This window comes from Megascapheus bottae, chromosome 15 (genome assembly GCF_031878675.1).
Source record: "Megascapheus bottae isolate mThoBot1 chromosome 15, mThoBot2.hap1, whole genome shotgun sequence".
In the NCBI taxonomy this organism is placed as follows: Eukaryota; Metazoa; Chordata; class Mammalia; order Rodentia; family Geomyidae; genus Megascapheus; species Megascapheus bottae.
In genome coordinates, this window is record NC_143523.1 from 1,715,649 (window position 1) to 1,742,545 (window position 26,897).

At 55.6% G+C, this 26,897-nt stretch overlaps 1 protein-coding gene across 1 annotated transcript in view; it reads left to right on the forward strand.

Moving 5' to 3' along the window:
* Positions 1-26,897, forward strand: part of Tcerg1l (transcription elongation regulator 1 like) — a 145,056-nt gene that overhangs the window by 36,298 nt on the left and 81,861 nt on the right. The window contains exon 4 of the mRNA XM_090346825.1: positions 11,992-12,183. Within this exon, the coding sequence (XP_090202951.1) occupies positions 11,992-12,183 (192 nt within the window). The remainder of the gene's footprint in view (positions 1-11,991; positions 12,184-26,897) is intronic.

A 26,897-nucleotide genomic window follows, 5' to 3' on the forward strand; every position in this document is an offset into this window, starting at 1 on the left:
GGCTGGGAGATGAGGAGGGAGAAGGATGGGGGACGAGGAGGAGGGAGAAGGCTGGGGGATGAGGAGGAGGGAGAAGGATGGGGGACGAGGAGGAGGGAGAAGGATGGGGGATGAGGAGGAGGGAGAAGGATGGGGGACGAGGAGGAGGGAGAAGGCTGGGGACGAGAGGAGGGAGAAGGATGGGGGACTGAGGAGGAGGGAGAAGGCTGGGGGACGAGGAGGAGGGAGAAGGATGGGGGATGAGGAGGAGGGAGAAGGATGGGGGATGAGGAGGAGGGAGAAGGATGGAGGATGAGGAGGAGGGAGAAGGATGGGGGATGAGGAGGAGGGAGAAGGATGGGGGATGAGGAGGAGGGGAAGGATGGGGGATGAGGAGGGAGAAGGCTGGGGGACGAGGAGGAGGGAGAAGGCTGGGGGATGAGGAGGAGGAGGATGGGGGATGAGGAGGAGGGAGAAGGCTGGGGGATGAGGAGGAGGGAGAAGGATGGGGGACGAGGAGGAGGGAGAAGGATGGGGGATGAGGAAGAGGGAGAAGGATGGAGGATGAGGAGGAGGGAGAAGGATGGGGGACGAGGAGGAGGGAGAAGGATGGGGGATGAGGAGGAGGAGAAGGATGGGGGATGAGGAGGAGGGAGAAGGATGGGGATGAGGAGGAGGGGAAGGATGGGGGATGAGGAGGGAGAAGGCTGGGGGACGAGGAGGAGGGAGAAGGCTGGGGGATGAGGAGGAGGGAGAAGGATGGGGGATGAGGAGGAGGGAGAAGGCTGGGGGATGAGGAGGAGGGAGAAGGATGGGGGACGAGGAGGAGGGAGAAGGATGGGGGACGAGGAGGAGGGAGAAGGATGGGGGACGAGGAGGAGGGAGAAGGATGGGGGACGAGGAGGAGGGAGAAGGATGGGGGACGAGGAGGAGGGAGAAGGATGGGGGACGAGGAGGAGGGAGAAGGATGGGGGACGAGGAGGAGGGAGAAGGATGGGGGATGTGGAGGAGGGGAAGGATGGGGGATGAGGAGGGAGAAGGATGGGGGACGAGGAGGAGGGAGAAGGCTGGGGGATGAGGAGGAGGGAGAAGGATGGGGGACGAGGAGGAGGGAGAAGGATGGGGGATGAGGAGGAGGGAGAAGGATGGGGGACGAGGAGGAGGGAGAAGGCTGGGGGACGAGGAGGAGGGAGAAGGATGGGGGACGAGGAGGAGGGAGAAGGATGGGGGATGTGGAGGAGGGGAAGGATGGGGGATGAGGAGGAGGGAGAAGGCTGGGGGATGAGGAGGAGGGAGAAGGATGGGGGACGAGGAGGAGGGAGAAGGATGGGGGACGAGGAGGAGGGAGAAGGATGGGGGACGAGGAGGAGGGAGAAGGATGGGGGACGAGGAGGAGGGAGAAGGATGGGGGATGAGGAGGAGGGGAAGGATGGGGGATGAGGAGGAGGGGAAGGCTGGGGGATGAGGAGGAGGGGAAGGATAGGGGATGAGGAGGAGGGAGAAGGCTGGGGGATGAGGAGGAGGGAGAAGGCTGGGGGATGAGGAGGAGGGAGAAGGATGGGGGACGAGGAGGAGGGAGAAGGATGGGGGACGAGGAGGAGGGAGAAGGATGGGGGATGTGGAGGAGGGGAAGGATGGGGGATGAGGAGGAGGGAGAAGGATGGGGGATGAGGAGGAGGGAGAAGGCTGGGGGATGAGGAGGAGGGGAAGGATGGGGGATGAGGAGGAGGGAGAAGGATGGGGGTGTCTGATGGATTATATCTAAAATGAACATGTTCCAGTGAAGCACCGTTGTGCAATTAATTGATTCTAATAAAAATTACTTATTGACAACATCATTATATTAGTCCATTTTATTAATTCTTTCAAGAAACAACTTTTAGACCTATGTATTCTATACATCTTTCAACCTTACTCACGTCTGGTTTTACTCCATCTTTTGTTTATTTTATCCTGTTCTGTATCTCCTTTTCTAATCAAGTATTTAAGGCCATAAAATACCTTTCTTCCTACATAAGTTTCTAAATGTACTATTTTTATAGTCACTCAGGTATTTGTATAAGTATAATAAAATGAATTACATGTGATTATAATTTCATATCCTATTGTTTTTTTACAGATAATTCTGTTAATTTTCTCTTTTGTAGATTTTGTTTTGCTACTTATAATTTAACAAGTATCACATACGTGGTGCTTATGACAACAGCTTTTTTTTAGCACTGCAGAGGTTTGTCTGTGGCCTGATTGGCTGCTTGCTTCCCTAGACACTGTCTAAATGGTTGGCCATGAGTGCTTGTTAACGAGAGAAAAAGACCTGGCGCTTGTGCTGTCTGTCCACCTACGTATTTCTATTAGAGCACATTTGAGAATGGCAGCTGCAGGTGATTGTAGGGTAGTGGGTTTCCGTGGTTTTACTTTTTGGATAATAATTCATTATAGTTTGAGTTTCCCCCTTTGTTTTGGTTTGCTTTGTTTTGGTTGGTTGTGGGGCTTGAATGCAGGGCCTAGGCGCTGTCTCTGAGCCTCTTTGTGCTCAAGGTTGGCGCTCTACCACTTGAGCCACAGCACCACTTCTGGTGTTTGAGTGGTTCATTGGGGAGAGGGTCTCCTGGGAACTTTTCTGCACAGGTGGCCTGGAACCGCGATCCCCAGATCTCGGCCTAGGATTATGGGCGTGAGCCCCCAGGCCCTGGCACGTTTCCCCCTCTATGATGACTCTCCTTCTTCTTCCTCCTGGTGAAGGCGACTGCTCACGGTTCCTGCTCCGTGGACGTGGCCACCTGTGTTCTCTGCCCACACGCGTGGCCACACCTGTCCTCTTATTGCCCTGGCTGTCTTTCTTCCACAAAGTCCCCGGCTATGGAAGGCGGAGCGGTCTCCTGGCGTTTCAGCCAGGGATGGCCTCAGACAACAATCCTCACATTCTTAGCCTCCCAAGTAAAGGGATTACAGACAACACTTTTTTTTCCAGTCCTGGGCTTGAACTCAGGGCATGAGCACTGTCTCAAGGCTAGAGCTCTACCACTTGAGCCACAGCACCATTTCCTGCTTTTTCTATGTATGTGGCACCAAGGAATTGAACCCTGGTCTTTATGCATGCTAGGCAAGCACTCCACCACTAGGCCAAACTCCCAGTCCAACAGGCAACACTTTTGTACCACACCTTGCACGTACTTTTAAGACATTAACTAGCTACATTTTCTCCAATTAGCAATGCATCTTTCTACTAGTCAGTTAATCAATTTACATGTATTATGATTATTGATCTGTTAGTACTTGCTATTTCTGTCTTAGTTTTATACTCCGGTTTCTTCTAATGTTCCGTGATCATTTTGGAATTGCATCTTTTAGGACTTAATTTATTTTTAAATTTTTTTCCTGTTTCTGAGGCTTAAACTTTGGGCCTGGGTGCTGTCCCTGTGTTTCTTTCACTCAAGGTCAGTACTCTATTCTACCACTTGCGCCACAGCTGCACTTCCAGCTTTTTCTGTGATTATTTGGAAGTAAGAGTCTCGTAGACTTTCCCACCTGGGCTAGCTTTGAACTGTGATCCCCAGATTTTAGCCTTCTGAGTCGCTAGGATTAGAGGCATGAGAGTCTGGGAGGATTTATTTTTAATAAAGATCAGTAAGCAGTAAAAGCTCTGCTTTTTCTCATCAGAAAATGTGCATTTATTTCTCCTTTGTGAAGGATCGCTTTTCTGGTTGGCAGTCATTTTCTTCTCAACTCTTTGGACATGTTTTCCTAGGGTCCCAGGACCTGCTGTAATTTCTGCAGAGGTTTTCTGTCAGCCACAATGATGTGTCTGTGCAGGTCATCCGTCTTTTCTCTCTGGCCATATTGAAGAAGTTAACTTTGACTTCAGCATTTGCAGTTTCCCTGTAAAGGATCTCGATGTGCTCTCTTTGTAAAGCCTTGGTCCAGCTGTGGGCATGGTTCGTGGGTACCTCATCATGCCAGACCCCTGCCAATGCTGCCTCTTCTACATCTGCTTCCATTCCATTGTCCAGAATGCTGGTAAGGAACGTGTCAAATCATGCTCCTTTATTGCCTGTCACTTGGTTTTCCTCTAGTATCATCTCACTCCGAGTTCTCTGTGGTTATTTGGGCAATGTATTTAGCTATATTTTCCAGTTGTTAAGTCTCTCCTCATTGCCTATCTCCTTTTAAGAAGCTTTACATTTCAGCAATTATAATTCTAATCCCTGGAAACTCCACCATCTTTAACCAACTCTGCCTTATTTCTTGTTATCCTAAGAAACATTTTGCCCACTGTGACATCTTGTTCTGCATGTGATTTTTTCCTGTGCCCTTCTCACTGAGGGTATCGGCTGCCCTGCTGCTGTTTAGCCTGCTGTCAGTCATGCTGATTCTCTTTCATCTACCTGGAGTTCTTCACAATGGCCTCATTTCTCCTTCCCAGTGAACTCTAGCTGGGAAGTTGTTTCCCTAGAACCGTGAGCCTGGAGGACTGAGAGACAGACCGTCCCAGGGTCCTGACCCACCACGGAGGTCCAGCTCTGTCCTGAAATCCTGAGTGTAGCTCCTGCAGAGTCCAGCTCTTCTTGCCTGGCCCCAGTCTGGGCAGACACAGACCTGTGCCGGCTCTGGGCCCAAGGACAGTGGGGGAACCCTGGGGGCTAAACCCACCTTTGGCAGACCTAACCATGTCCCCATCCAGAGCGGCTCTGTGCTGCCGTGGACAGTCTGTCCCTCGCTGCAGTGGACAGCCCTCGTTGCGGTCTCATCTGTAGGACTGTGGAAAGCTTAGTTCTCCTTTGCTGTTTTTATGGAAAAGACTGGTTGGCTCTGTGGCCTACATGCACTTATCTCTAAATTGTATAGAAAGAAATAGTCTTCCTGTAGAAAATACATTTTCCTCTCAAATTACACACTCTTAAATTATACACTCTGATAGCCTGGCAGAGAGCCAGTACGTGGCCGCCTGCTTCCTCTGAGTGTCAGTGATCTTGAGCACTTTAATTCATCAGAAAGTTTGGTTCAAGACCTGTGCAGAATAAATGCCTGAGAAGAGACACTTGACAAAGGGACATTTTCACTGTCGCCCCATTGCATTCCCTGGGGAATCTCATGGCCTGCCGGGCAGGAGAGAGGGCGAGCTACTGGAGACTATCCAGGGGCTGTGCCTGCAGCTGGCTTTCGGAGGCCTGGGGGAGCTGTGACGTAACAGCATCAACCCAGTCCTGAAACGTCTGTGGGGGGAGCCCGCCATGGGCCGTGGGCTGGGGCGGGGGACATGCAAGTAAACCTTGGCATGTGGCCACCCACCTCCCGTTGGCTTTGGTCACATTCATGCTATTGAGCTGTATTGCGAGTGTGTAGGCAGCCAGAATGGGCTTCCTGGTCCTACAGCGAGGGGACTCACTGGAGCCAGTGGTGGATGGAGCCTGTGGTGGGCCGCCCCTCCCATGGCTGGGGTCTCTGGTGGACTGCCCCTCCCATGGCTGGGGTCTGTGGTGGACGGTCCTCCCCTTGCTGGGGTCTGTGGTGGACAGTCCCTCCTGTTGCTGGGGTCTGTGGTAGATGGTCCCTTTTCTTCTGCCTTGATGCCACAAGCCCAGTGTGCTGGCAGTGACCACATCAGGAGTCTTAAAGATCATCGTGGCTCTCATATGCCATGTCCAAGTCCTGGCTCCCAAATGTATTTTCTGAATTCATTCCTGGATGGTTCCAGTAGAATTCTAGGTGTGTCCATGCACAGGCTCGAGCAGGCTGTCTGCGCTGGGTTTGGTTCTGGGCAGGCCATCTTGTCCGTGCGACCAGGAGCTCTGTGCTCGGGGGCTGGAGGCTGAGAGCAGACACGGCCTCTAGAGCCTGAACTCTAGGCAAACTCTGGAAGGAGACCTTCTTAGGGAAGACCGAGAGACCCCAGCAGCCAGGCCGTGCTGGCATGCCGTGGACCCGCCTCTGCGGGAGGAGTGTGGCGCTCTCTCTTCTAGGAAAATAAGTATGCACTTCAGGCAGCCTTGTCTTCAGCATGGAGGAGTCCCAGGGCCTGGCTTCATCTCCCTCTAATGAGCCCATTAGCATTCGCTCTCCAGGGCGGAGGCAAGCTGCTGCTGTGCGCCCGGTGGGTGGCTGAGATGCAGCCCTCACACCCTGCACGCTGTGGATGCCCCAGAAACGTCTCAGGAGTCGGGGACACGGGGCTGGGTGCCTCAGCCGGGCCCAGTGTGGGTTTCACACGCCAGCCAGAAGTGGGAGGGTGAGTGGGTGTCGGCCGTGGTAGACCGTGCTCCGTGGGAACAGTGGCGTGGTATGGGCTCTGGGTGTGGGCTGGACAGCTGCCTCCTGCCATCACGTTCTTGAGACGGATGCTGGAAGGTCAAGGTGTGAGTGTGGAGTCGGAGGAGGAAGGCCACCGGCGTGCTGGCATCCTCAGTTAGTGAAATGGTTTTGCTAATGCCACAGGGCAAGCCAGCAGCTGGGGGGGGGTGCCCCGGAGGGCCTGGGGTACCCACAGGGTCTGAGACGTTGCATCCAGGCTCATGTGCCCACTTCTGCCTGCCACAGCCGTGTAAGAGTACAGCTGGCATCAGCTTGCATGGCAGCCATAAGGAGAACGTGTGTGTGTGTGTGTGTGTGTGTGTGTGTGTGTGTGCACGCGTGCTCATGCCTGTGTGTACACACATGTGGGCTTCCATGACCACATCTGGAGCTTGGTGTGTAGAGTGTGCTGGCTGGGTGGCAGGGCCCAGGACAGGGAGGCCCCTGAGGGACAGACCTGGGCAGGGTCGGTGTCAGCCCAGCTCAGGATGCAGGTGCAGGCCAGGACTGCCATGGTGTCTCACCCATCTGAGGCCCTCGGACACATTTTCCGTCCCTTCACCTTACCCTGGCATTGTGCCAGTATGTCCTAGTCACAGCCAGGAGGAGGGAAGGGAGCTGGCAGAGCTTCAGACCCCACGTGGCACATTCTCTGTGCATCACTCCAGTGTGCAAGTTCAGGGCCTTGCCCAACCTACACCCCCCGACTGTCCACAGCAGGGGACAGCGAGTGCCACCTAATCAGGAGTCAAGACGAAGTGCCCAGACAGCCCGAGCCACAGATCTAATGTGCTCAGTGGGAGGGGAGACCCTGGCCTTGCTAGCCCAGAAGCTTGAAAGTAGAGAAGTGCATGGCTAAGACCAGCAGATCACAGGCCACCCCGCTGTGCCCTCAGCTAAGGGCTCATTCCACATGCTTCCTCCACAGATGTGCCCGGCAGGAAAGAGCAGATGGGCTCAGGACCCGAAAGCCATGTGCAGGAGAAGGGGCGGACACACAGAGCTGGGGAATGAGCAGGGACCAGCCAGGCCTGAGCACTGCCCACCAGTCCCCAGGGCAGCCCAGGGCAGCCCAGCAGCGCCACACAGCTGGCTGGGCACTGTGGGATCCGGCGACGGGGTCACGGGGTCACGTGGGGTGCTCTGCTCAAGGTCTCCAAGCTCCAGGGGCCTTGAGGCCCTGCAGGACAGGTGGGGGAGGTGGGGGCGACTGCCATTGGCCAGACACCTGGCAGACAGAGAGCCGGGTGGTCACTGGCCAGCTGCACTTGGAGTGGAGGCTCCCTGCACCCCAGTATCCAGCCTGCTGCTGGGATGGGGGGCTGTGGAAAGGCTGCTCACACCCCCTGGGTGACTGAAGCCCCAAGTGTAAGACCCCTGGAGACCCAGCTCCAGCTTACCAGCCTTTCCTCTTCCCTCCCTGTCTCCTGCTATGTGGGGCTCCTGCAGCAGCTGGGGGTGGGGGAGGCGGGCTGCTCTCTGTTCTCTTAGTAGCTGCTTCCGGGCCTTTGGGTGGCTGTTTCCCTTTTGAAACTTTCCCTCTGACATCCTCAGAGTGCTTCCTGCTGCCTTCCAACCCTTGGCTGCCCTGGCTCTGAGGCTGCCCTGGCTCAGCCTTGCTGGCTCTCCTCGCTTGCCAGGGCGGCCCCTCCTGCTCCAGGCAGGTCTTCAGCAGCCTCAGCCTCCTCCCCATTCTGTGCTCCCTTCCAAGTGCTCCTCAACTTCCTTCACCTGGGCCCAGGAGGGTAGAGTGTGGGGGGCGTGGTCACAGAGGCCAGGCCTGCCTGGAGACCAGGGCCCTCCATGAGGCTCCGGCTCACTGCAGCTGACCCAGAAGGCCTTGTGTGTCCTGGGCCGCCTGCTCCAGGGGTCCTGCGTCCAGTGCCCTGGCTGGGTCGGCATCACCCTCACGCCTCCCCGAGCCTCGTCAGTGTCTGTCTGGGCTAAGCAGGAGCTGACGGCTTCTCTGCTTTCCTCTGCCTTGGGGCACAGACTCTAGCAGGGCCACTGGGGTTGTGCCTGGCTATACTCAGGGGGCCCTGGGGGCTCAGCAGAGGCTGCCGAGGGCGAGGAGTGTCCGGAACTCGTTTATCTTCTGTTTCCACTCTCGAGTGCCATGCACACACCAAGGTGTGTGTGAACCCTGGTCTGGAGCCGGTTTCTGGTGAAAGTGTGGTTTCCAGGAATGACGTCTGTGTGGACACATGGACCTCAGACTGGAAAAGGAGCAGTGTGTGCGCACACCTGGAGAGGCCGGGGCGGAGCCCCCGGCAGGTGGAGGAGGAGAGTGCCGGCGTGGCCCCAGTCACCAGGCAGTCATCTTATTTTCACCATGGAGATTGGCACGCAAGGCAGGAAATCACCGAAAATCCGTCAGCCGGCCGATTGCAGTGCTGTCTAACTGCATCTTCGATGAGAAAGGCGCAGGTTGAGAACAATTTCCCGTGCTTTATGGCTGACATGGGCTATTACGAGGCAGGGAAGAGTGAGCGTGATGAAGTGTGGTGATGAACAGCCGGGCTTTGCCCTCGCAGAACTTCCGTTGCTGTGCAAACAAAGAGGATGTTGTCCCTCACCCAAGGTCAGGGAGCCAGGCTGCCGTCTGGCGGCGAGGAGCTGGCTCTGCCGCTGGGGCTGGAGGCGCCGGTTCAGGACGAGGCTCCCCTGCTGCACGCTGGAGGAGGTAGACATGCTGTTCTCCGGAGCACTGGTAGAACAGGGCCTCAGCAACCTGGAAGTTACTTTTACAACGTTAACATTAATGAGCTGTGCAAGGGGCTTTCATCTTACTATGTCCATTTAGGTATACAGTACGTCCTGATCAGAGAGTCCCCTCTGCCCTCCTCTCCCCCTTCCCAAACGTTCTGCTTTCATGCATGTGCACGAAGTATTCTGTCACTACTCACACTCCTCCCCTTCTCTGGCTGTCCACCTCCTCTGACCCGTAGTCACAGCCCAGCCAAGACATGCTTCAGCTTCATAATGTTGGTTTTAAGATGCAGGTAGATAAAACGTGATCTGCATGAGCAATAGAATATTATTCAGCCATAAAGAAGTTTGAAATGCTTCTGTCATTTGCAGGGAACTGGAAAGACATGGAAAACATCTTATTACCTGAAGTAGGCCAGGCCCAGAAAGGCCAGCGTCATGTTTTCACTTACATGTAGATGCTAGATACAAACTCACGCGAGATCATGTGCGTGTCTGTATGAGCGCGTGACTGTACAGCGTGCATGTGCCCATGCGAGGCGCTGTGGAAATCCTCTCTGAAAGCACCTGAGCACTCTCAGCCACTAAATGCCTCAGGAACAGACAAACACGTCTCCGACTGACACCCCGGTGAGCACCTGCTCGTTAGCACACTGGCACAGCTTTGCAGCGCCTTCTGCCTGGGAGATGGATGTGCGTGCCACAGGCAGGCGAGTCTTGGTTCTGATGGGCCGTGGGTCTGGGGATGCAATGACCCTGGAACCAGCTTGGCACCAGCTTGGCGGGGTCTGTGGGCCTTGTTGCCCCTCCCGGGCCCCCAGGCCATGCCGCTGCACCCCTGCTCCTTCCTGCAGGCGGGCGCTGGGTGCTGGCCAGGTGGACGGGAGGCAGACAGGAGATCAGAGCATTGCTCTGTAGCCATCAGTGACTCGTTGTTAATCTGCTGTCCTTATATTTATTGACATATTGAGTTGTACATAGTCAGGGGCCCTGTCCAGACACACACACACACACACACACACACACACACACACACACACACACTGGATTGCATCATCTTCACTCCTCTGTCACCACTGCTACTTCTCTCTTCCTTTCCTGGCTTGGCCCATTGCAGCAATCATTTAGATTACTGAGTATTCGTAGCAATTTGTTCTTTGAGGTAGTGTAATCAATCTCTAGTTTTAATAAAACAAATATTCAAATTATTATACACTAAGTTACATGAAAATTACAAAATAACAATAAATTAGTATTTCTAAACTGATGAGTGGAGCTATGAGAATTCACCATCCTGGCATTAAATAACTCATCTCCCTGTCACAGCTGCATTACAAGACTAAGAGTGGCTGCAAGTGTGTAATCTGCATGTGTGCAGACATGGTGTGTGTGTGCTAGGACTGTACATAAGCCAAGACTACGGGCTGTGCACATACAGACCCAGTCTCCACACGTACAGACACAACCCTGCATGGATAGCCACAGTCTGTATGCAAAACTAGCCTGTGTGCACGGAACCGTCTGTGTGTGTAGATGCATTCTCCATGTGTGTAGACTGTCTGGGCATGGACAAGCATGTTTCCACATGGACACACACAGTCCAGAAAAGCCAAAGGGCTGTATTATGGGACAGAAGAACAGCTATGCCAGGAAGTCACTTCTGAAATTCCTTCAGGGGGAGTGAGGTGGAAGGGGTTTCAGTGTAAAGATTCTGAAGCCCCTGGCCCTCAGTCTTCACGCCTGGGGACTTAGCCTGGCTGGTGAGCATGGGTGCATAGGTCTTGGGGCTCCCTGTGGGCCAGGCTCTGGAAGGGCAAGGATGAGAGGATGACTTGGTGAGGGCCACGAAGCTGGGCATGCCTTCCACCTGTGCTTGATTTGCCTCCTTGGCACATTCAGAACTTGTGGCAATACCAGGAACTGGATGTCTCTTTCCAGAAACAGCCAGAACAGTGAACAGCAAGAAAAATGAAGCACTGGCTGCCTCACAGAGCCACCCTGACACAGGGGCACTGGGCTCGAGGCGGGTCTTGGGGAAGGGAAGAGGGGGGTGGAGGGGAATTCCGGGCCCCCAAGAGCAGGAGGAAGCTGCCCTGGCATCTTCTGGGGGTCCACGGCGTGGGTTCTGCATGCCTCTCGTCCCCGTACTATCAGTCATTTTCTGCAGAAATAATTGCCAGTCTGGAGTCAATTGCACCTGCAGGATTCTCACCAGAGCTGAAACCGTTAGTGGAGCAGACATTGCAAATGAGTTGTGGTCTACTTTTTCACCGAGTCACTCATCACAGAGAGCATGGCTGCTGGGCATGGCAGTGACTCATGCCAGCCACCATGAGGATTTCCTGACACCACTCACTTGAAACCACGCCCCAAATCTGGGCCCACCAGGCCAGCCTCACTGGCAGCGCTGGCACACTGAATATTTAACGCCTCACCTCCTCGGCAGGTCACACACACACACTCCTGTCTGTCCAGTCCCGGGAAAGCAAGTACATGCTGATCAATGGCTGAGGCCGGGGAGGGCCCTGGCCAGGCCGCCTCCCACAAGAGCAGGCCACGGAGAGCCAGCGGATTTCCTAATAAACAGACACCTGGCCCAGGAAAGGGGTCTGGACGTCCAGGGCTCTCCGTGCGCCCATCTGGGGAAGAGCCAGGTGGGCTCGGCCACCCCTCCGAGAGGCACTCGAGTCACAGAGCGATACCGTGACTGGCGGCCTCGCGGGGGTCCTCGGCTCACAGAGCCTCGCTCTCCTCCACCCTGGGCACAGCCAGGTCTCCTCCATGGCTGTCAGAGGCGCCTGCGTCCCCAGCCTCTGCCACCCCGAGACCCTCCTGCCCTCCTTCTTCTTCCCAAGGTGGCCATGTCCACATGTCTTAGTCTCAGGGAAGCCTCTGACAGCCATGGAGGAGACTTGTGATCATCCCCCACGTGGGGTCCTGCTGTCATCCTGCACCCCAACCTCTGTCACCCATGCGCACTGCTGTCCTTGCTGACCTTGTGCTCTGTCCCCGCAGGTGGCTGTCACAGGAGCTTTAAGCCGATCAACCACAGTCCCACCATCGCCATTGCTGCAGCTGCTGCCACCACCGCCATGGTTACTGTGGACCCCGAGGGACTCCACGACCTGTCCCCTTCCTGCGTGCAGCCCTGCCATTTCCTGACCTTGACACCCATCAAAATACCTCTCCGGACAGCCCCCTTCTCAGGTAGGCTGCGTGCTGTGTCCAGGATCTGCAGCTGGTGAGTGAGAAGGGACAGTGGCCTCGGGTATCGTTCTGGCCCTGCCTCCCAGCCCAGGGCCAGCACTGTGGCACGCCTGTGTCCTGCTCCAGGGAAGGCGTTGCTTAGAAGTCCCAAGGCCAGGAGCTGAGCCATGGCCCTGGTCTTGATGCTGGGAGCTTGGCTATTCTCTCCTGCAGAGTGTGCTGGAGAGGGAGAAGGCCCTCCAGAGAAGTGCCCGGAGCCCTGCTCCAGCCCCCAGTGCAGCCCCACAGCCCCTGGGCATGGGACAGACGCCCTGAGCATGTGGCATGTTGCGTTCAAACCACAGTGGCAATGAGAGGTGTGCGAGACCCGGGCCAGTGTGTCCTCTCTGTGCGGCAGGCTTGTGTTTCTCCTGAGCGGTCCCAGAGGGGAGGGGCTGAGTGGTGGAGGAGGGGTGCAGGGGAAGACGAGTGGGTCTGGATCTCGTGGTCGCGTTGTGCCGGTGACTGGAACCCAGGCCTGTTCTGCTTGTCTCTGCCATGGTGATTCTCCAGCCCGGTGGTCTGGAAGAGTGCGGGAGACTCTGCCCCTGCCGTGCTGGCTCGAGCTGTTCACGCACTACTGTAAAAGCTTAGGAGAAACTGCCGTAGGCGATTTGTACCTGAGGAGCAGCATCTGCAGTGCTCCCCGATGCCAGGCTTCCTGGCTCTCCCGGGAGGTGACACCAAATCCCACACCCTTCACAGCTTCCTGTACAAAGGTGTTACAATTACTGTGCAAAATTGTCATCAGCTGATGTGAGCGACGTGTCTGTGAAACAAACTTTGTGCTGAGATCCAGGTCCAAATGAGAAAATACCTGAAATCCGGACACCTCTGACCTGAGCACTGTGGAGAAGAGTGCACCGCACCCAGCTCCCTCCTCCCCCTCTCCTCCCCCTCCCTTCTGCCCTCCCCCCTCACACACACACACACACACACACACACACACACACACACGCACACACGGTAGAAGGATAAACAACCTGTGTTCACCACTTCCGAGTCCTTTAAGAGAGTCCTGTGAGCCGACCTGGTTTCGGGTAACCCTGGTGTCATGGTTTTCCACTCTGAGCCTTTGGAACTGCCACTTCTGTATGGCTTGATGAACTGCTTGATCAACAGGACATTGTATTTGCAAGAACAAAATCTTATTTCCATTTCAGTGCATGGGTGTGATGGGAAGTATGTGAACACACACGGCTGTGTTTTGGGGAGTGTGTGACACTCGGCTGTCTCGTGGGGAGTGTGTGACACTCGGCTGTCTCGTGGGGAGTGGGTGACGCATGGCTGTCTCGTGGGGAGTGTGTGACACTCGGCTGTCTCGTGCTGAGTGTGTGACACTCGGCTGTCTCGTGGGGAGTGTGTGACACTCGGCTGTCTCGTGGGGAGTGTGTGACACTCGGCTGTCTCGTGCTGAGTGTGTGACACTCGGCTGTCTCGTGGGGAGTGTGTGACACTCGGCTGTCTCGTGGGGAGTGTGTGACACTCGGCTGTCTCGTGGGGAGTGTGTGACGCATGGCTGTCTCGTGGGGAGTGTGTGACACTCGGCTGTCTCGTGGGGAGTGTGTGACACTCGGCTGTCTCGTGGGGAGTGTGTGACGCATGGCTGTCTCGTGGGGAGTGTGTGACACTCGGCTGTCTCGTGGGGAGTGTGTGACACAGGGCTGTCTCGTGCTGAGTGTGTGACGCTCGGCTGTCTCATGGGGAGTGTGTGACGCATGGCTGTCTCGTGGGGAGTATGTGACACTCGGCTGTCTCGTGGGGAGTGTGTGACACTGGCTGTCTCATGGGGAGTGTGTGACGCATGGCTGTCTCATGGGGAGTGTGTGACACTCGGCTGTCTCGTGGGAAGTGTGTGACAAGCAGCTTTCTCCTGGGGCTTCCTCCTTCCGGCCCTGCTGGGGCCTCGAATGAAGCCTGTCAATCTGTTTACAATTAGCAGGGTGACACCAGGGTGTCCCCAGGAAATTCATCTTAGACCCAGGAGCTCTGTCCTCTAGGGTGGCTCCGCCTTGCACATGTCAGATGCTTTATGTATGGTGCAGCCGTGGGCATCCTCTCCTGCTGTGACTTTGAATGCCAGCTGAGCGCTTCCTTTGGGAGAAGATGGAAGCCAGTCTGTGCACTTGCTGACACTGCTGTGTGTGTGGCCGTCCTCTCTGGCAGCCCTGCTGTGGAGGGGAGGGCGAGGCTGGAGCAGAAGCCGACAGAGCTGGCTCAGCGGGCTGCCGCTGCTGCATGGCTCTCAGCAGGGCTTCTTTGGGAGGCGCTGCCCTCTGGACGAGGGCCCTGGTGTCCACCAGGGAAACAGGAGGACTGTGAGCCTCGTGATCCGGGCAGCTGGGAGGACAGGCACCTGGCTGAGATGGGGTCTTCTTCAGGCAGCCGGCTCACTGGAGCCGCCAGCCTCCCTCCCCTGCTTGTCCTGCAGCTACTGACACGGGGTCCCAGAGCAGCCCGGCAGGCCTGCCAGGGAGCCATCCATCCGTCCAGCTCCTTCAAGCCTTGGCCTTCAGAAGGGAGCAGGGCACAGTGACTTGGACCAGAAGTCCTAGTTCCTCAGGAGGCTTCGACAGGCCAGTGTTCGAGGCCCCTGCTCCCGAGTGACCAGTCCAGGCAGCCATAGGAGCTGTCTCCTTCCAGTGTGGAAGCACACAGGGCCCGAGCCTGGCTGCTTCCTGCGGGCCGGCCCCCGGCAGCCCAGAGCTCAGGGCGGTCTCTCCACACTCCCCTCTCCCTTGGACAGGACGCCCCGTGTGCAGGGCTACGTCTCCCTCCCCTGCCCCTCCTGCACGAAGCATGGGCCCAGCGGCCTCCGACACCTCCTTGACACGACCACTGCCCTCACTGTTGGACGGCCAGAGCCTTCTGTTCACTTGCGTGATTTCTAAAGCTGTCCTTTACCTGTCCGTGCTGGAACCCAGATGAGGCGGGGGCGGTGTAGGGTGGAGGACAGGCTCATGTTAGGCACGGGTGGGCTGGACCAGGGGCTGAAGCGTGGGGGAGGCCTCAGCCATCGCTGTCTGGTGGCAGGCGGTAAAGAAGCCCTGGGTGCAGAGGCTCGTCAGGAAAGACAGCTGGGTGGACTCATGGACAAGAGCAAAAACGCTTTCCTGGGGCCTGCGGGGACACAGCTGATGGGCCAGACTCTGCTCAGACGCTGTGCGGAAAGGGCGAGGTGGGTGCTGCCCTGCCCGGGGGGTGGGGAGGACCAGGAGGTGGCAGAACCCCAGGGTCCACCCCGACTGGACAGAGAGGTTCTTTCTTTGACGAGTGTGGGATTTATGCCTCCGATTTCCTGAGCAGTCACATTAGAAAGGTGAGAAGCGAGTGGGTGCTTATGGTGTGTACTTCTGTGAATTATTATCAAACGCCGGTATTAAAAAGTACCATCTGCCTCGGAGACCATTCGCCACCTGTGCCAGTGCTCTCGCCGGTCTTGAATGGCTCAGATTTCACGCGTCCTTGTCCCTCAGAGCAGCTGGGATTGACTACTCTTGTTCTAGCAGTGGCTTGCCAGCCCAGGCGCAGGGCAGGTCCGGATCCTGGATGCCCCGGGCTGCCTTTCAAGGCTGGCCAGCGTCCTGCACGAGCACCAGCCGAGTGCAGCTGCGAAGACCTGTGCTGGCTCCTGCGACGCAGCCATCAGCCACTCCTCGCTTTCTCCGTCATCCCCGAGTCTTCCTCTTCTACCCTCCAGAATGGCCCAACACGCTTCAGAGGTTTCCCAAGACAAAAACACGAAGGCTGCTGGGGGCCGTGGCTCACACCTGGCATCCTAGCTACTCAGGAGGCCGAGATCTGAGGGTCGAGGTTCAAAGCCAGCCAGAAGTGGCGCTGTGGCTCCAGGGCTTGGGCTGTAACCTTGAGCTGAAGAGCTCAGGGACAACACTCAGGCCGAGTTCAAGCCCTACTACTGACAAAAGAAACAAATAAACAACAACAACAATAACAAAAAATGGAAATATGAACACTGCCACAACATAACTACTTAGATCCCAAAGTGCCAGGAACTCTGCTGACTTCCTTCTTAGTAAAGAGCTGTGTGCTTCTCACAGAGCGATTTGGCTGAAGTACTGCTAAACACACAAACAGCATGTTTGGTGTGGGCCCGTGGAGTGAGACCAGCCTGTGATCCCAGCTGCTCAGGAGGCAGACACGTCGGTTGGCAGGGGACTGATTTCTGGGTCTTCTAGTCTGTTTCATGAACCTTTGGGTCTAGTTCTGTGCTAAAACCATGCCTTCTTGTTACGATGACTTTGTAGTATGATTTGCAATCTGGCATTGTGATACCACCAGCCTTTTTATTTATCTGTTCATTTTTAGCTTGATTGCTTTGGTTATTCAAGGTCCTTTGTGCCTGCATACACATGACATTATGAAACAGAACTCCTGTGATCAGCGACAGCAGTCTTGGGTCTGTGTCCTTGGGGCGTTCAGGGCACACGCCGGGAGGGCTGTGGAGGGGCCACACACCAGCACTGTGGCTTTCTTCAAGAGACTGGCCGGGAATCACACGAGCTGGGAGGTGCTGCAGTTACCATTAGTTCTAAGAAGTTTAGGGGCAAAAGTCATTGGGGACCAAGTGCCAGCCCTGAGCTCTGTCAGAAAAGCAGGTGCTGAGACACACGTGGGTCTGTGCTCTTTCTGTGTGACAAATACGTTGTATGACACACATTCCTATCTCTGGGGTATGCACATACACACACACAGGCATGTTCTCTGCTTCTCTCCCTCTTATCCCCATCACACATTGTCTCTTCTTCCTTGCTGAGTCTAAGCCTCTTTGCTTGTCTTCCATGCACATCCATAAACACATACTGCCTTCTGCTCAATCAGTTTGTCTGCCTGCCTGCCTTCCTGTCTGTCTGTCTGTCTGCTTGCCTGCCTGCTTGCCTGCTTGCCTGCCTGTCTATCTGCCTGTCTGCTTGCTTGCCTGTCTATCTGCCTGCCTGTTTGCTTGTCTGTGCCTGTCTTTCTGCCTGCCTACCTGCTTGCCTATCTGTGCCTATCTTTCTGTCTGTCCGTCTCTCTGCCTGCCTGCCTGTCTGTCTCTGTCTCCCTACACATAGCTCACAGGCCTCTCTCAGGCTATCTCCTCATCTTGCGGTCCTCACATTTCCATACTTCCTCTGATACTCCTCCCCTTTGTCACCACCTGGCTCTGACTTAACCTGGCTAGGATTCCAGGCACAGATTTGGTCACTGTCCCCTCACAGCTGTGACATGCCTTAGTAAGGATGCCTGGAGCCCACAGCGCCTCTGGTCTGACCACTTGTGGCTCCCCACGTGTTGCTGCCCTCAGCTCTCGTTTGAACGCAGACCTGAAATGAAGATGCAAGAAGCAGAAAACTGGGATTGCCCTCCATCCCTTCTTCTCCATGTGTGTACCTCTGCAGACCTTCACTGTGGCGCATCCAGGGGGCAGCACCCTGGCAACGGGCCACGGCACCCTGCCTCAGCACCCCTGGTAACAAGGGGGGTCACCCTGACCCTGCTCTTGGCACTGGCGAATCTCTTCCACATCATTCCAACTGTGAATGGCCAGCACCCTTGGGGAAGCCCCACAGCTGGCCATTCTGGTGCCCTGTCCTCTAGAAGGATCTAGGATTTGGACAGCGCCCGCCTCTGCTGGGCCCCACCTCATCTGCTCCGCATCTCTTGCCAACATGGCGCTTGTTGCTTTCCTGGCTGTGCGGGATCTCGTTTGCTTGCCCTGTTCTTTCTGTCTGCTCGCTTCTATCACCACTCAGCGCTCTCTGGCTCGGCAGGTGTGTGCTGGTTTTGCAAACAGAGCCATCTTTGCTGGGAAGAGGCTTGTGTTTGAACAGTGTCTGAGCAAGCAGAGTGTTGTTCTCTGTTCCCCCACTCTCATTTGCTATACTGAATGCCTTGGCTTCCTGTGAGGGCTTGCGAGGAGGGGCGTCCCTTGGAAGGAGGGTGTCACTTAGATGGAGGGGTGTCCCTTGGAAGGAGAAAGACTTTGTTTTCTGATCCACAAGGCCGTCTGCGTGGGAGCAGGCGTGCCTGAAACATACTCGTGTTTTGCTCTTTGCTAAACAGGGCCCGGGAGGTGGCCTGAGAAACCATCTCAGGCCATGACAGCCATCTCGGCAGCTCTGCACACTGGAGGGGAAGCCTACGGCTGGAGCTTTCCCAGGAAGAATTGTGATTGCAATCGTTTCCAGGGCTTCTCCCACTAATGGGACCTGCGGGATTATTCGTGTGGCTGGAAAGGGTGGGGTCCTCTGAGGGAGGAAGACAGCGCTGTGGACAGCGTGCGAGGCTCTGGGGGTGGAGCCCCATGGCAGGGCCAGCCAGAAGCCCTTCCATCCCCGGCTCTGCTGTGCAGCCTTACACAGACGTGTCCTAACCACACGTCCCACCTGCCGAGAGAATACACCCTCGCAGAAAAATGAGTAGACAGTCAGGCTGCTTTTGAATAAATAGTTTCCTCCTTTCCCACTCAGTGAACCAGCCAGCTACCCTCCTCTCCCATGTCCGTCCCTCTCTCTCACTAGAGCACAGAGCACACATCTGATCCTAGCTGAGGCCGCACAGGACTAGTGCCCAGGTCTGCTCTGGGGATGGTCAGTCCTGCCGAGAGCTGGCCTGGAGCACATTCCAGGACAGGGCTCAGCTTGAGGGCAGAGCAGACTGAGTGTCCCAGAGGCCAGAGCACCCTGGGGCATTGGGCTTGGCCCTCTGGGGTCTCACATGGGCCAAGAGTTCTTCAGCAAGCATCACTCAAGGAGAGGAAGCATCAGATTGCAAGGCCTGGTGTGACCGCTTCGTGCCTCGGCCCCTCAGACAGGCAGAGCGTGCTGTGGTGGTGACAGGAGAGGCCCTTGGGGTGTCCCTGGGGTGAGTATTTCAGAAAGCTGATTCTGGCACAGACCTGGGGCAGGGCCAGAAGAACAAATCAGGTCAAGTTCTGTTGTGCTGTGGTCTGGCCTTCCAAACGCTCTCTGGTGTGGGCACACGGGAACCTGGCCACTGTCACAGCTGTGGTGCTACAGGGCATCCCTGGACATGGCAAGAGCCCTCGGCCATGGCCTGGGACATCCCGTGGTGAGGGGCCGTTGAGTACAGGCCAGGCGAGATGGGAATGGAGGCAGGTAGGCACTGGGGTGGGGCCGGAGACCCCAGGCCCTTGGCTGCCCCTGGAGGAGCCTCATCCTGTGCCCCATTCTCTGGCCAAATGGATGAGATCCTGGAGGGGCCAAGGTGGGGATGGGGAAGTTTATCGTACATAACTGAGAAGTCCCGTGACTCTACTGCCCGCCACAGAGTGGAGGGTGGAGTAGCCCAGTGGTCTTCTGAAAGAAGACAGCCACAGGAGAAGGAAAACACCAGCAGACCCACGATGAGCGTGGGGATGGAGGCAGCTGAGGAGCAAGCGTGGGCTCCAGGCATGCAAGGAGCGGAAGCCCTACCTCCAGCACCCGTGCGGGGCTCTGGTGGAGGAGGGGTGGGGCAGAGTGTGGAGTTCTTGCTCCATCTCCTGTCTTTGCTCTGCTTCCCTGGCTGGTAAATGAATAAGACGCCAGTGGAAGGTGGCACTGGAGGTGCGGGGACAGGCACACAGCGGGGACGGGCGTCAAGGGGACCCCCAGCCAGAGCTGCCAGTCGCCGTGCCAGCAGAGTCTCCATGCTTGACCCTGTCCGCCTTTGTGATAGACGTGCTGGTCCTGGAAAGCCGTTTCTGGTGAATTCATTTGTTTCTGGGCAGACATTCAGGCCAGGAGCTGCTGCCGTAGCGCACAGATGGGGAAGGTGGAAGCCTGGACAATGCTCGTGTGTCCTAGGTGAAAGCACAGGCAGAGCGGGCTGGCAGAATCTGGGTGGTGGGAGGGTCAGGTGGGCTACCACGGGCCACAGGGACCTCGGGGACCTCTGAGCTTTCAGATGCAGGAGCCAGGTGGGGGGCCAGCTGACCCCCTCCTTCTTGTTACAGCACGGAGGTTCTCCCCGACGACACCTCTCTTGTCAATCAAAATCCCCTGCTTGTTTCCCCACACAGTCCCGTCAGGCCTTGATGGTTCCACAGCCCCGAAGCCGCTCTGTGGCAACCTTCATGAACTGCCCAGCCTCTGAATCCCAGCGTGGTGTTCTCCTTCTACTGCTGGCCCCTGCTCAGCACCACAGGGTTGATCACCACGCGTCATGAGGGTGGCGCGGGTGGTTCCCGGGGCGGATCTGGAGATGGAGGAGAGGCCACTGATCCAGGCAGGCGCCGGGGCCAGCGCAGGACCAGCGGCTTTGTGTGACATTTGCCACGTCCAGGCTATGAAGTCTGAGAAAGTTTCATTTGGATTTGGTAAATGAGCACTCGCAAGACAAACAGCCAATTAATAAGCAGTAAACTCTCGGCATCAATATTCTCCCGAGACGTGCAGACGGTCAGCGGCACGAGAAAAGACGCTCAGCATCCTGGTCATGAAGAACGTGCCGCTGCACATCACAGCGGCTAAGGAGCTGGATGGAAGCGCGGGCCAGTGCTGGCGAAGGGAGGGAGCTCAGGGAGGGAGCTCAACGCCTGCACAGGCTGGTGGGAGGGGAGACGCTCAGCCCTCGCGGAAACCGTCCTGGCGGCTTCCGATTGGAGCTGCCAAGGACCAGGCAGCTCCACCTCCCGGCAAATGCTGCAAGCCCAAGCATCCCACCACAGCAGCTCCTGGTGGCCCCCTGGGCAGGCAGCACGACGCCTGCTGAGCACGTTCCTTAAGCATGGCTACTCCACACCGCGCAAAATGACTCGGTAACCAAAGGGAACGAAGCACCTGCAATGTGTGTGAACTTGGAAAACTCCAGCTAAGTACAAGACAAAGTCAATTACTGTTTGCCTCGGGAGCAAGCTTGGCGAGGCTGGGGATGAAATGTTCAGAAATGGATCGCACTCTGGGAATCCAGCGAAAATCAAGGACCTGCGCGCTTTACATGAATGAATTTTGTGGTGTACAACTGGTGTCTTAAATTCCCATTTTCTTCTAACACGCCGCATGTGGTATTGCCTGGCGGGGGAAGAATGTGAAGCTGCATGCTGTTACAGAGTGAGATTGTTGCAGAAAAGAGTGGGGAGGGAAAATACTCCAGACCCTAACAAACAAGTAGACAGGCACGAGCTGTCTGTCGCTGGTTCAGCCACAATCATCTTCAGGTCATTTTTTCTTGCTTGCTGATGGCATCAAAGGCTTATAAACTGTACCCTTGAGGCCTGGAGCCTGGATTGGTGTCCAGGCCCTCTGGAAGTCTCCTACGGGGATGCAGGCCCCCGAGGCAGCCCCAAGGAGCGCTTGGGCAGACACACTGGCAGCAGGCATTATGAGGACCAGTTGCTCCCCTTCTCTTCCCAGAGCACCTCATTCCCTGGCCCAGCAAGGCAGGCTCTGTGGGAAGGAGGCTCTGGGCTCTGCTCTGCTTGTCTGACCAGTCCTGGAGTCCTAATCCCTTGGTGTGACCAGTCTGCCCACGGAGGCCTCAGTGGGCCTGTGCCAGTGTAGCCATCTGTGAGTGGGGCAGGGTTCCCTGGGAGAAATACAAGAAGGATGCAACCCACAGGCCCTGTGTGCGATCTCGATGCCGCGTGAGTAAGTTGGGGTGAGGGCATGGCAGGCAGCGTGCCATGGCAGGGGATGGGAAGTTCCCTCCTCCCTTCCACAGCCACCGCCACACCACACCCACCAGCCATCCCCGCCTGGCCGGCCTCGTCCCCTGCTCCCACCTTGTTGGGCTGCCTGTACTGTGCGCTGAGCCCGAGGCTGCCTCTGTGGGGCTCCAAGCTGGCTGCTGTTCAGCCTCCATGCGGCTTCTGTCCTTGGGGTGCACACTGTGGCATTTCCATGCTGCACTCGGGGCCCAGGGACTCTGTACAGCACCTGGAGGCCCTGGCCGGCCTCGTGGCTGCCGTGGTAAGCGGGAGGAGCAGGGTCCGGAGCATGGATGCCTACACTGGGTGGACTAGGACAAGGGAACTACCTGGTGACAGCATGGCTGGAGTGTCCACCCGCCGCCAGGTGGGCAGCGCTGGGCTGGGCCACTGGGCAGTTCTGTCCAGCCCTGCTACAGCCCAGCCCCGCCTTCTGTAGATCCCGTCCTGAGGAAAATGGTCCCTCACATTCCTCACCCATCGATGGCTCTGCCCGCCTTCCACCAGGGCAGCACTCAGCCAGCACCTCGTCTGGGCGGAAGACGTGGCCCTTCGTTAGAATCCATCACACCACACGTGGGAAGGCTGTCCACTGGTCCAGGTGTCCGCTGGAGCTGGGGACGGAGCTTCGCAACTGTGTGGCTTGAGGTCATCTGGGGAGTTTGAATCTCCACTCCAGGCCCAGCGCTGGTGGGAGGAGAGGCTTGCAGGGGGGAGGGCCGTGCGTGCTGAGCAAGACAGCTAAAGCCGGCCTCAACCCCTCATTTTATTTTTTATTATTTTAAAGCTATTAACAAGCTCTAATGCTGGCTGATACGCCTCAAAATAATTAATCGTAGACAAACTCCAAGAACCCTAAAGAGGTTAAGCTGAGCAAGCCCGCCTAATGGATTAAATGCTATAATTAATATGGTGCCGCAGACTGCTCTCGCTGGACTCTGATTCTGTTGTGCCAGCTGCTTTCCAGCCTGCAGTGGAGTCACTCTCGCTGCTCTGCAGGCGGGTGGCAGTGGTGCCCTGTGCCCCGGGAGCTCGGGGCCCTGGCAGACTGTCATGACCACGGGCCCATCTCCAGCAAATGCCTGATGCCTCTGGCAGGAGGATTAGCTCCAGTCACACGTGCGTGATGAGAAATGGCATAATTGACAGTGACACTCGAGCGTGGCCCATCTCTCTGGCTGGATCTTGGACTCATCCAAGCACTACAAACACGGTGGCTTGGGGTCCTCTTCCTCATCCAGCCCCACACCCCTGCCTCTCCTCACCTGGCTCCTTCACCCCTGCCTCTCCTCACCCACCCCATACCCCTGCCTCCTGGTCTCATCGTCTCCCCGAGTGCTCTGAGTGGGCTAGCTTGTCCCCTCTGTTGTATAGAAGCGAATTTTGCCAAGACCCCGGCAGGGGGTAGTGTGACATTCGAAGCACTGGAGTACTTCTTTGGTCCAGGGTCCCTGGCCTTTGCCCAGCGAGAAGAACCGCCCAAGCATGCTGGGGTCTCAGTCTCCCCAGTTTGCTGGAAACCTTCCAGGCAGACTGGCCTCTGGAGGGGCCTGCAGGAAAATGTCTTCTGACTCAAGAACCCTTACCCCCGGACCTGTTTACAGCTGAAGCTCCTTGTATTGCATGTTTCATGAGCTCACTTTTCCTTCATAATGAGGACAGTTTGTTGTGTTTGTTTCTTGGCTTGTCAGCGTTCCTCATGTTTCCCCTGATATCTGGGGGAAGTTGGTCTTGCTGGTCATCTTTATGTATGCATGATCTATTGGTGCCCAGGACAAGTTAGCGCCTGTGGGGTCCCCAGCCTCCCCCGAGCAGAGGAGCCTGGGCTGGTGTCACTTGGTGGCCCTGCAGTGTGGCCTGGCTTCACAGCCATTCTGCCACCGCCAGCTCTAAAAGCTTTGCAGTTGTGGCAGCAAATTCAACAAAAGCCACACCCGAGAGTGTCTTGAAGACTTGGCCTCCTTCCAGATGTTCAGTGCCCTTTGTTACTCGCCTTTACTTTTATGGGATTGCACTGGCAGGGCTTCTTAGTCACCTGTAGCTGAAGACTGAAGACTCCCGATCACCCCCCTCCCCCAGGTTATCACAAAGTTGGCATTTGACCTTTGGCCCAGGCTTCATTCTACATGGACTCCTGAGCCAGTTGGGGAGTAGTGGGGATCAGAGGCGGGTTGTGGACGGTAGGAGCGGCCAGGGGCCCCTTATGACCACCTCTGTGGGAGCTGCTCTCGGAGGACCCTGATAGGGGCTGGTTCTCTCTGAGGAGGGCGGAGGTAGAAGGGCAGCTTGGCCCCTCCCTCCGTGGCTCCTGTCTCTCCACCATGCCAGGACGCCATGCTCTGGTGTGACGCCAGGGCTGGTGCCCTGCTGCTGGGGAGCTGAGACAATGGCTTATCTATTCCTTCCAGCTTCGTGGTCGGCTGTAGCAGAGGAAACACACAAAGACAGGGAGACCAGGCTTGACAGTGGGCTCCCTTTTCCAATTCGGGAGGGCTCCTCTCCAGTGAGCCTGCACCATGAGCAATTCTGTCTTAGCTTGTCATTGCACCCCATCATCAGCAATCCGTAATACTTTTTTTTTACTGGAAATATTCTTTTTTTGTGAGTCATGGGGCTTGAACTCAGGGCTGAGTTCTTCAGCTCAAGGCTACCACCCTACCCCTGGGCCTGGGCACTGTCCCTGAGTTCTTCAGCTCAAGGCTACTGTCCTATCCTTGAGCCAAGCCCCACTTCCCATTTTCTAGAGATTAATAGGAGATAACAGTCTCAGGTCCTTTTGTGTCCAGGTTGCCTTTGATCCCTGATCCTCAGATCTCAGCCTCCTGAGTAGCTAGGATTGCAGGTTTGAACTACTGCATCCAGCAATATATCTATTATATATAATAGATATTATATATTGTAAAAATATATTATATATTATCTATATTATCTATAACAGAAATCGCCTTCTGAGGTCCCCAGGGCCACAGGACCTCCTCTGCCCTACTCTAGCAGTCGGGTAGCAGCCCATGCCAATCTCACAGGAACCTTTTCCTGCTTTTCAGGTCTTTAAAGCCACCTTTGTAGATGGTTTCCATCATCTACTTCTTGTCTAACTTTGAGAAAAATCTAATGTTGTAGGTATTTCCTGGGACAGGTCCATTACCTGTATCATTTTCTGGGTCAGTCACTCACCACTGTATAATGCACAGCTCCAAAACAGTGTTTATTAAGACAATCACCCATGCTTGGCCCCCGACTTGAACCTAAACCAAGAGGAGACAGAAGCGAACGAGAAGGGTCAGGTTGCTGCTGATGAAACAAGGAGCGGATGGTTTTTATTTACCAGTGGGTAAACTGAAGTTTGGTAATTTTCTTTTGGCCATAGAGTGGCTTTGAAAGGTGTTACTGCTCTTGGGTGCAGGCATTCTGACTCGGAAAAATGTGAGTTCACAGGCTGTACCTTAGCTTAGAACGGCTGAGTCCCTTCTATTACTGGGGTCATGGTCTTGCCTAAATGTCTGGGCCTTGAAGTGAGTTGATGTGGATCTTAAGATCAGACTGTCTGCCCCTCGGTGGCTGGAATAAAAGCATGGGACATAGTAGAAACACACACACACACACACACACACACACACACACACACACACACACGCCAAAGACACTGGACGATGAGCCCCATGTCACAGTCTTAGCTGAACCACTCTATAAATGATTGATATGTTCACAGGCAGGGCTGAGTAGAATGACTCGAAGGCTAGGGCAGAAAGTGGATAAAAACAAGGCTAAGAAAGGATGCCATGACTTTCACCCCATTCCACTCATGCAGCTAGCATCCGCAAGCTCAAATGAAGAGCCAGTGCTTCGTGCAAAGAAAGCTCGGCCACTGTCACCACTCCCGCATGTCACTGGGCCACTGTCACCCACCCACATGTTAGAGGAATTTTGTGGAGGGCAGCCCACCGCGTGCCAGTTTTAGGTCAGCTGAGAGCAGAGGCTGTGATTCCGCTGAGGGACTGGCGCGGTGCAGGCTTTTCAAGGACACACGGTGGGTGTGGGTTTTCCTCGGTAACCATTTTCCCTGGTCTTCATCCCTCAGGGTCGTGGACTGGGGAGGCATTAGGTGCCCTTTGTGGGCCCACGGTGTGCTTGTGCGACTTTAGCTGATGTAGTCACAGGGGGCTTCCAGTCGGTGAACTTTCTGGTTTCCTGGCTAATCTGGAGCTTTATGGCAGAGGTATTGAGAGAGCGCAGGGCTGGGCACAGAAGAAAACATACAACGTGCTTTCAGCAGAAAACAGCTCAAGGGCTTGGAGTTTATTTGCCTTTTCATCCCTTATGTGGTTTCTACCTGTCTCAGTTGTTTGTTTTAAAAGTGCTAAACTAGGACATGATCCTAAGTGCACACCACTTCTTCTCACAGGCTGGGGGCAGGGACGGGCTCGGGACAGGCCCGCGGGGAATGGGCCTGTGGGATCCTCTCACAGCGGCCTCTCCTGGAAAGCTCACCTTGTTTCACAGCCACCTAGCTGATTCGGGCTATTTATAACTAGATTCTTGCTGTATAAATTGTGACGTTAATAAAATACTTAAACTTCACATTCTTCTCAGAATGATCAATCTCTTCTTCTCTATGGACAGGAAGATTTCTACTGCAAATCTCTTTTCTATGATAAATCTGTGTCTCCAGTTCACTTCTGGGGTCCTGGCTTCTGCTCTCTGTGTTTTTGCTGTCTTACTTTCAAGGGTGTTGATCTCATTCTGGCCCCCAGATACCTGCACATGTTCTAGCTTTCGTGTGTGACAGTTAATAAATACGTGAATTCCTGGACAGAAGTGCATGGCTGTTTCTTTGAGGGCCCTGATGCCTGGGACACAGAATGGCTCTCATCACATCTACGCAAACCGCACTGTGTGCCCTCCGGTGTCTGTGGACATGGTGTTCAATTTCCCTGCCATTCCTGTCTTTCCCTCTTGCCTATTGCTGCCACTTCTTCTCCAGCTCTCCGTGGCACTGTTTTATTTCCTTCCTCCCTCCTTTCCTGGC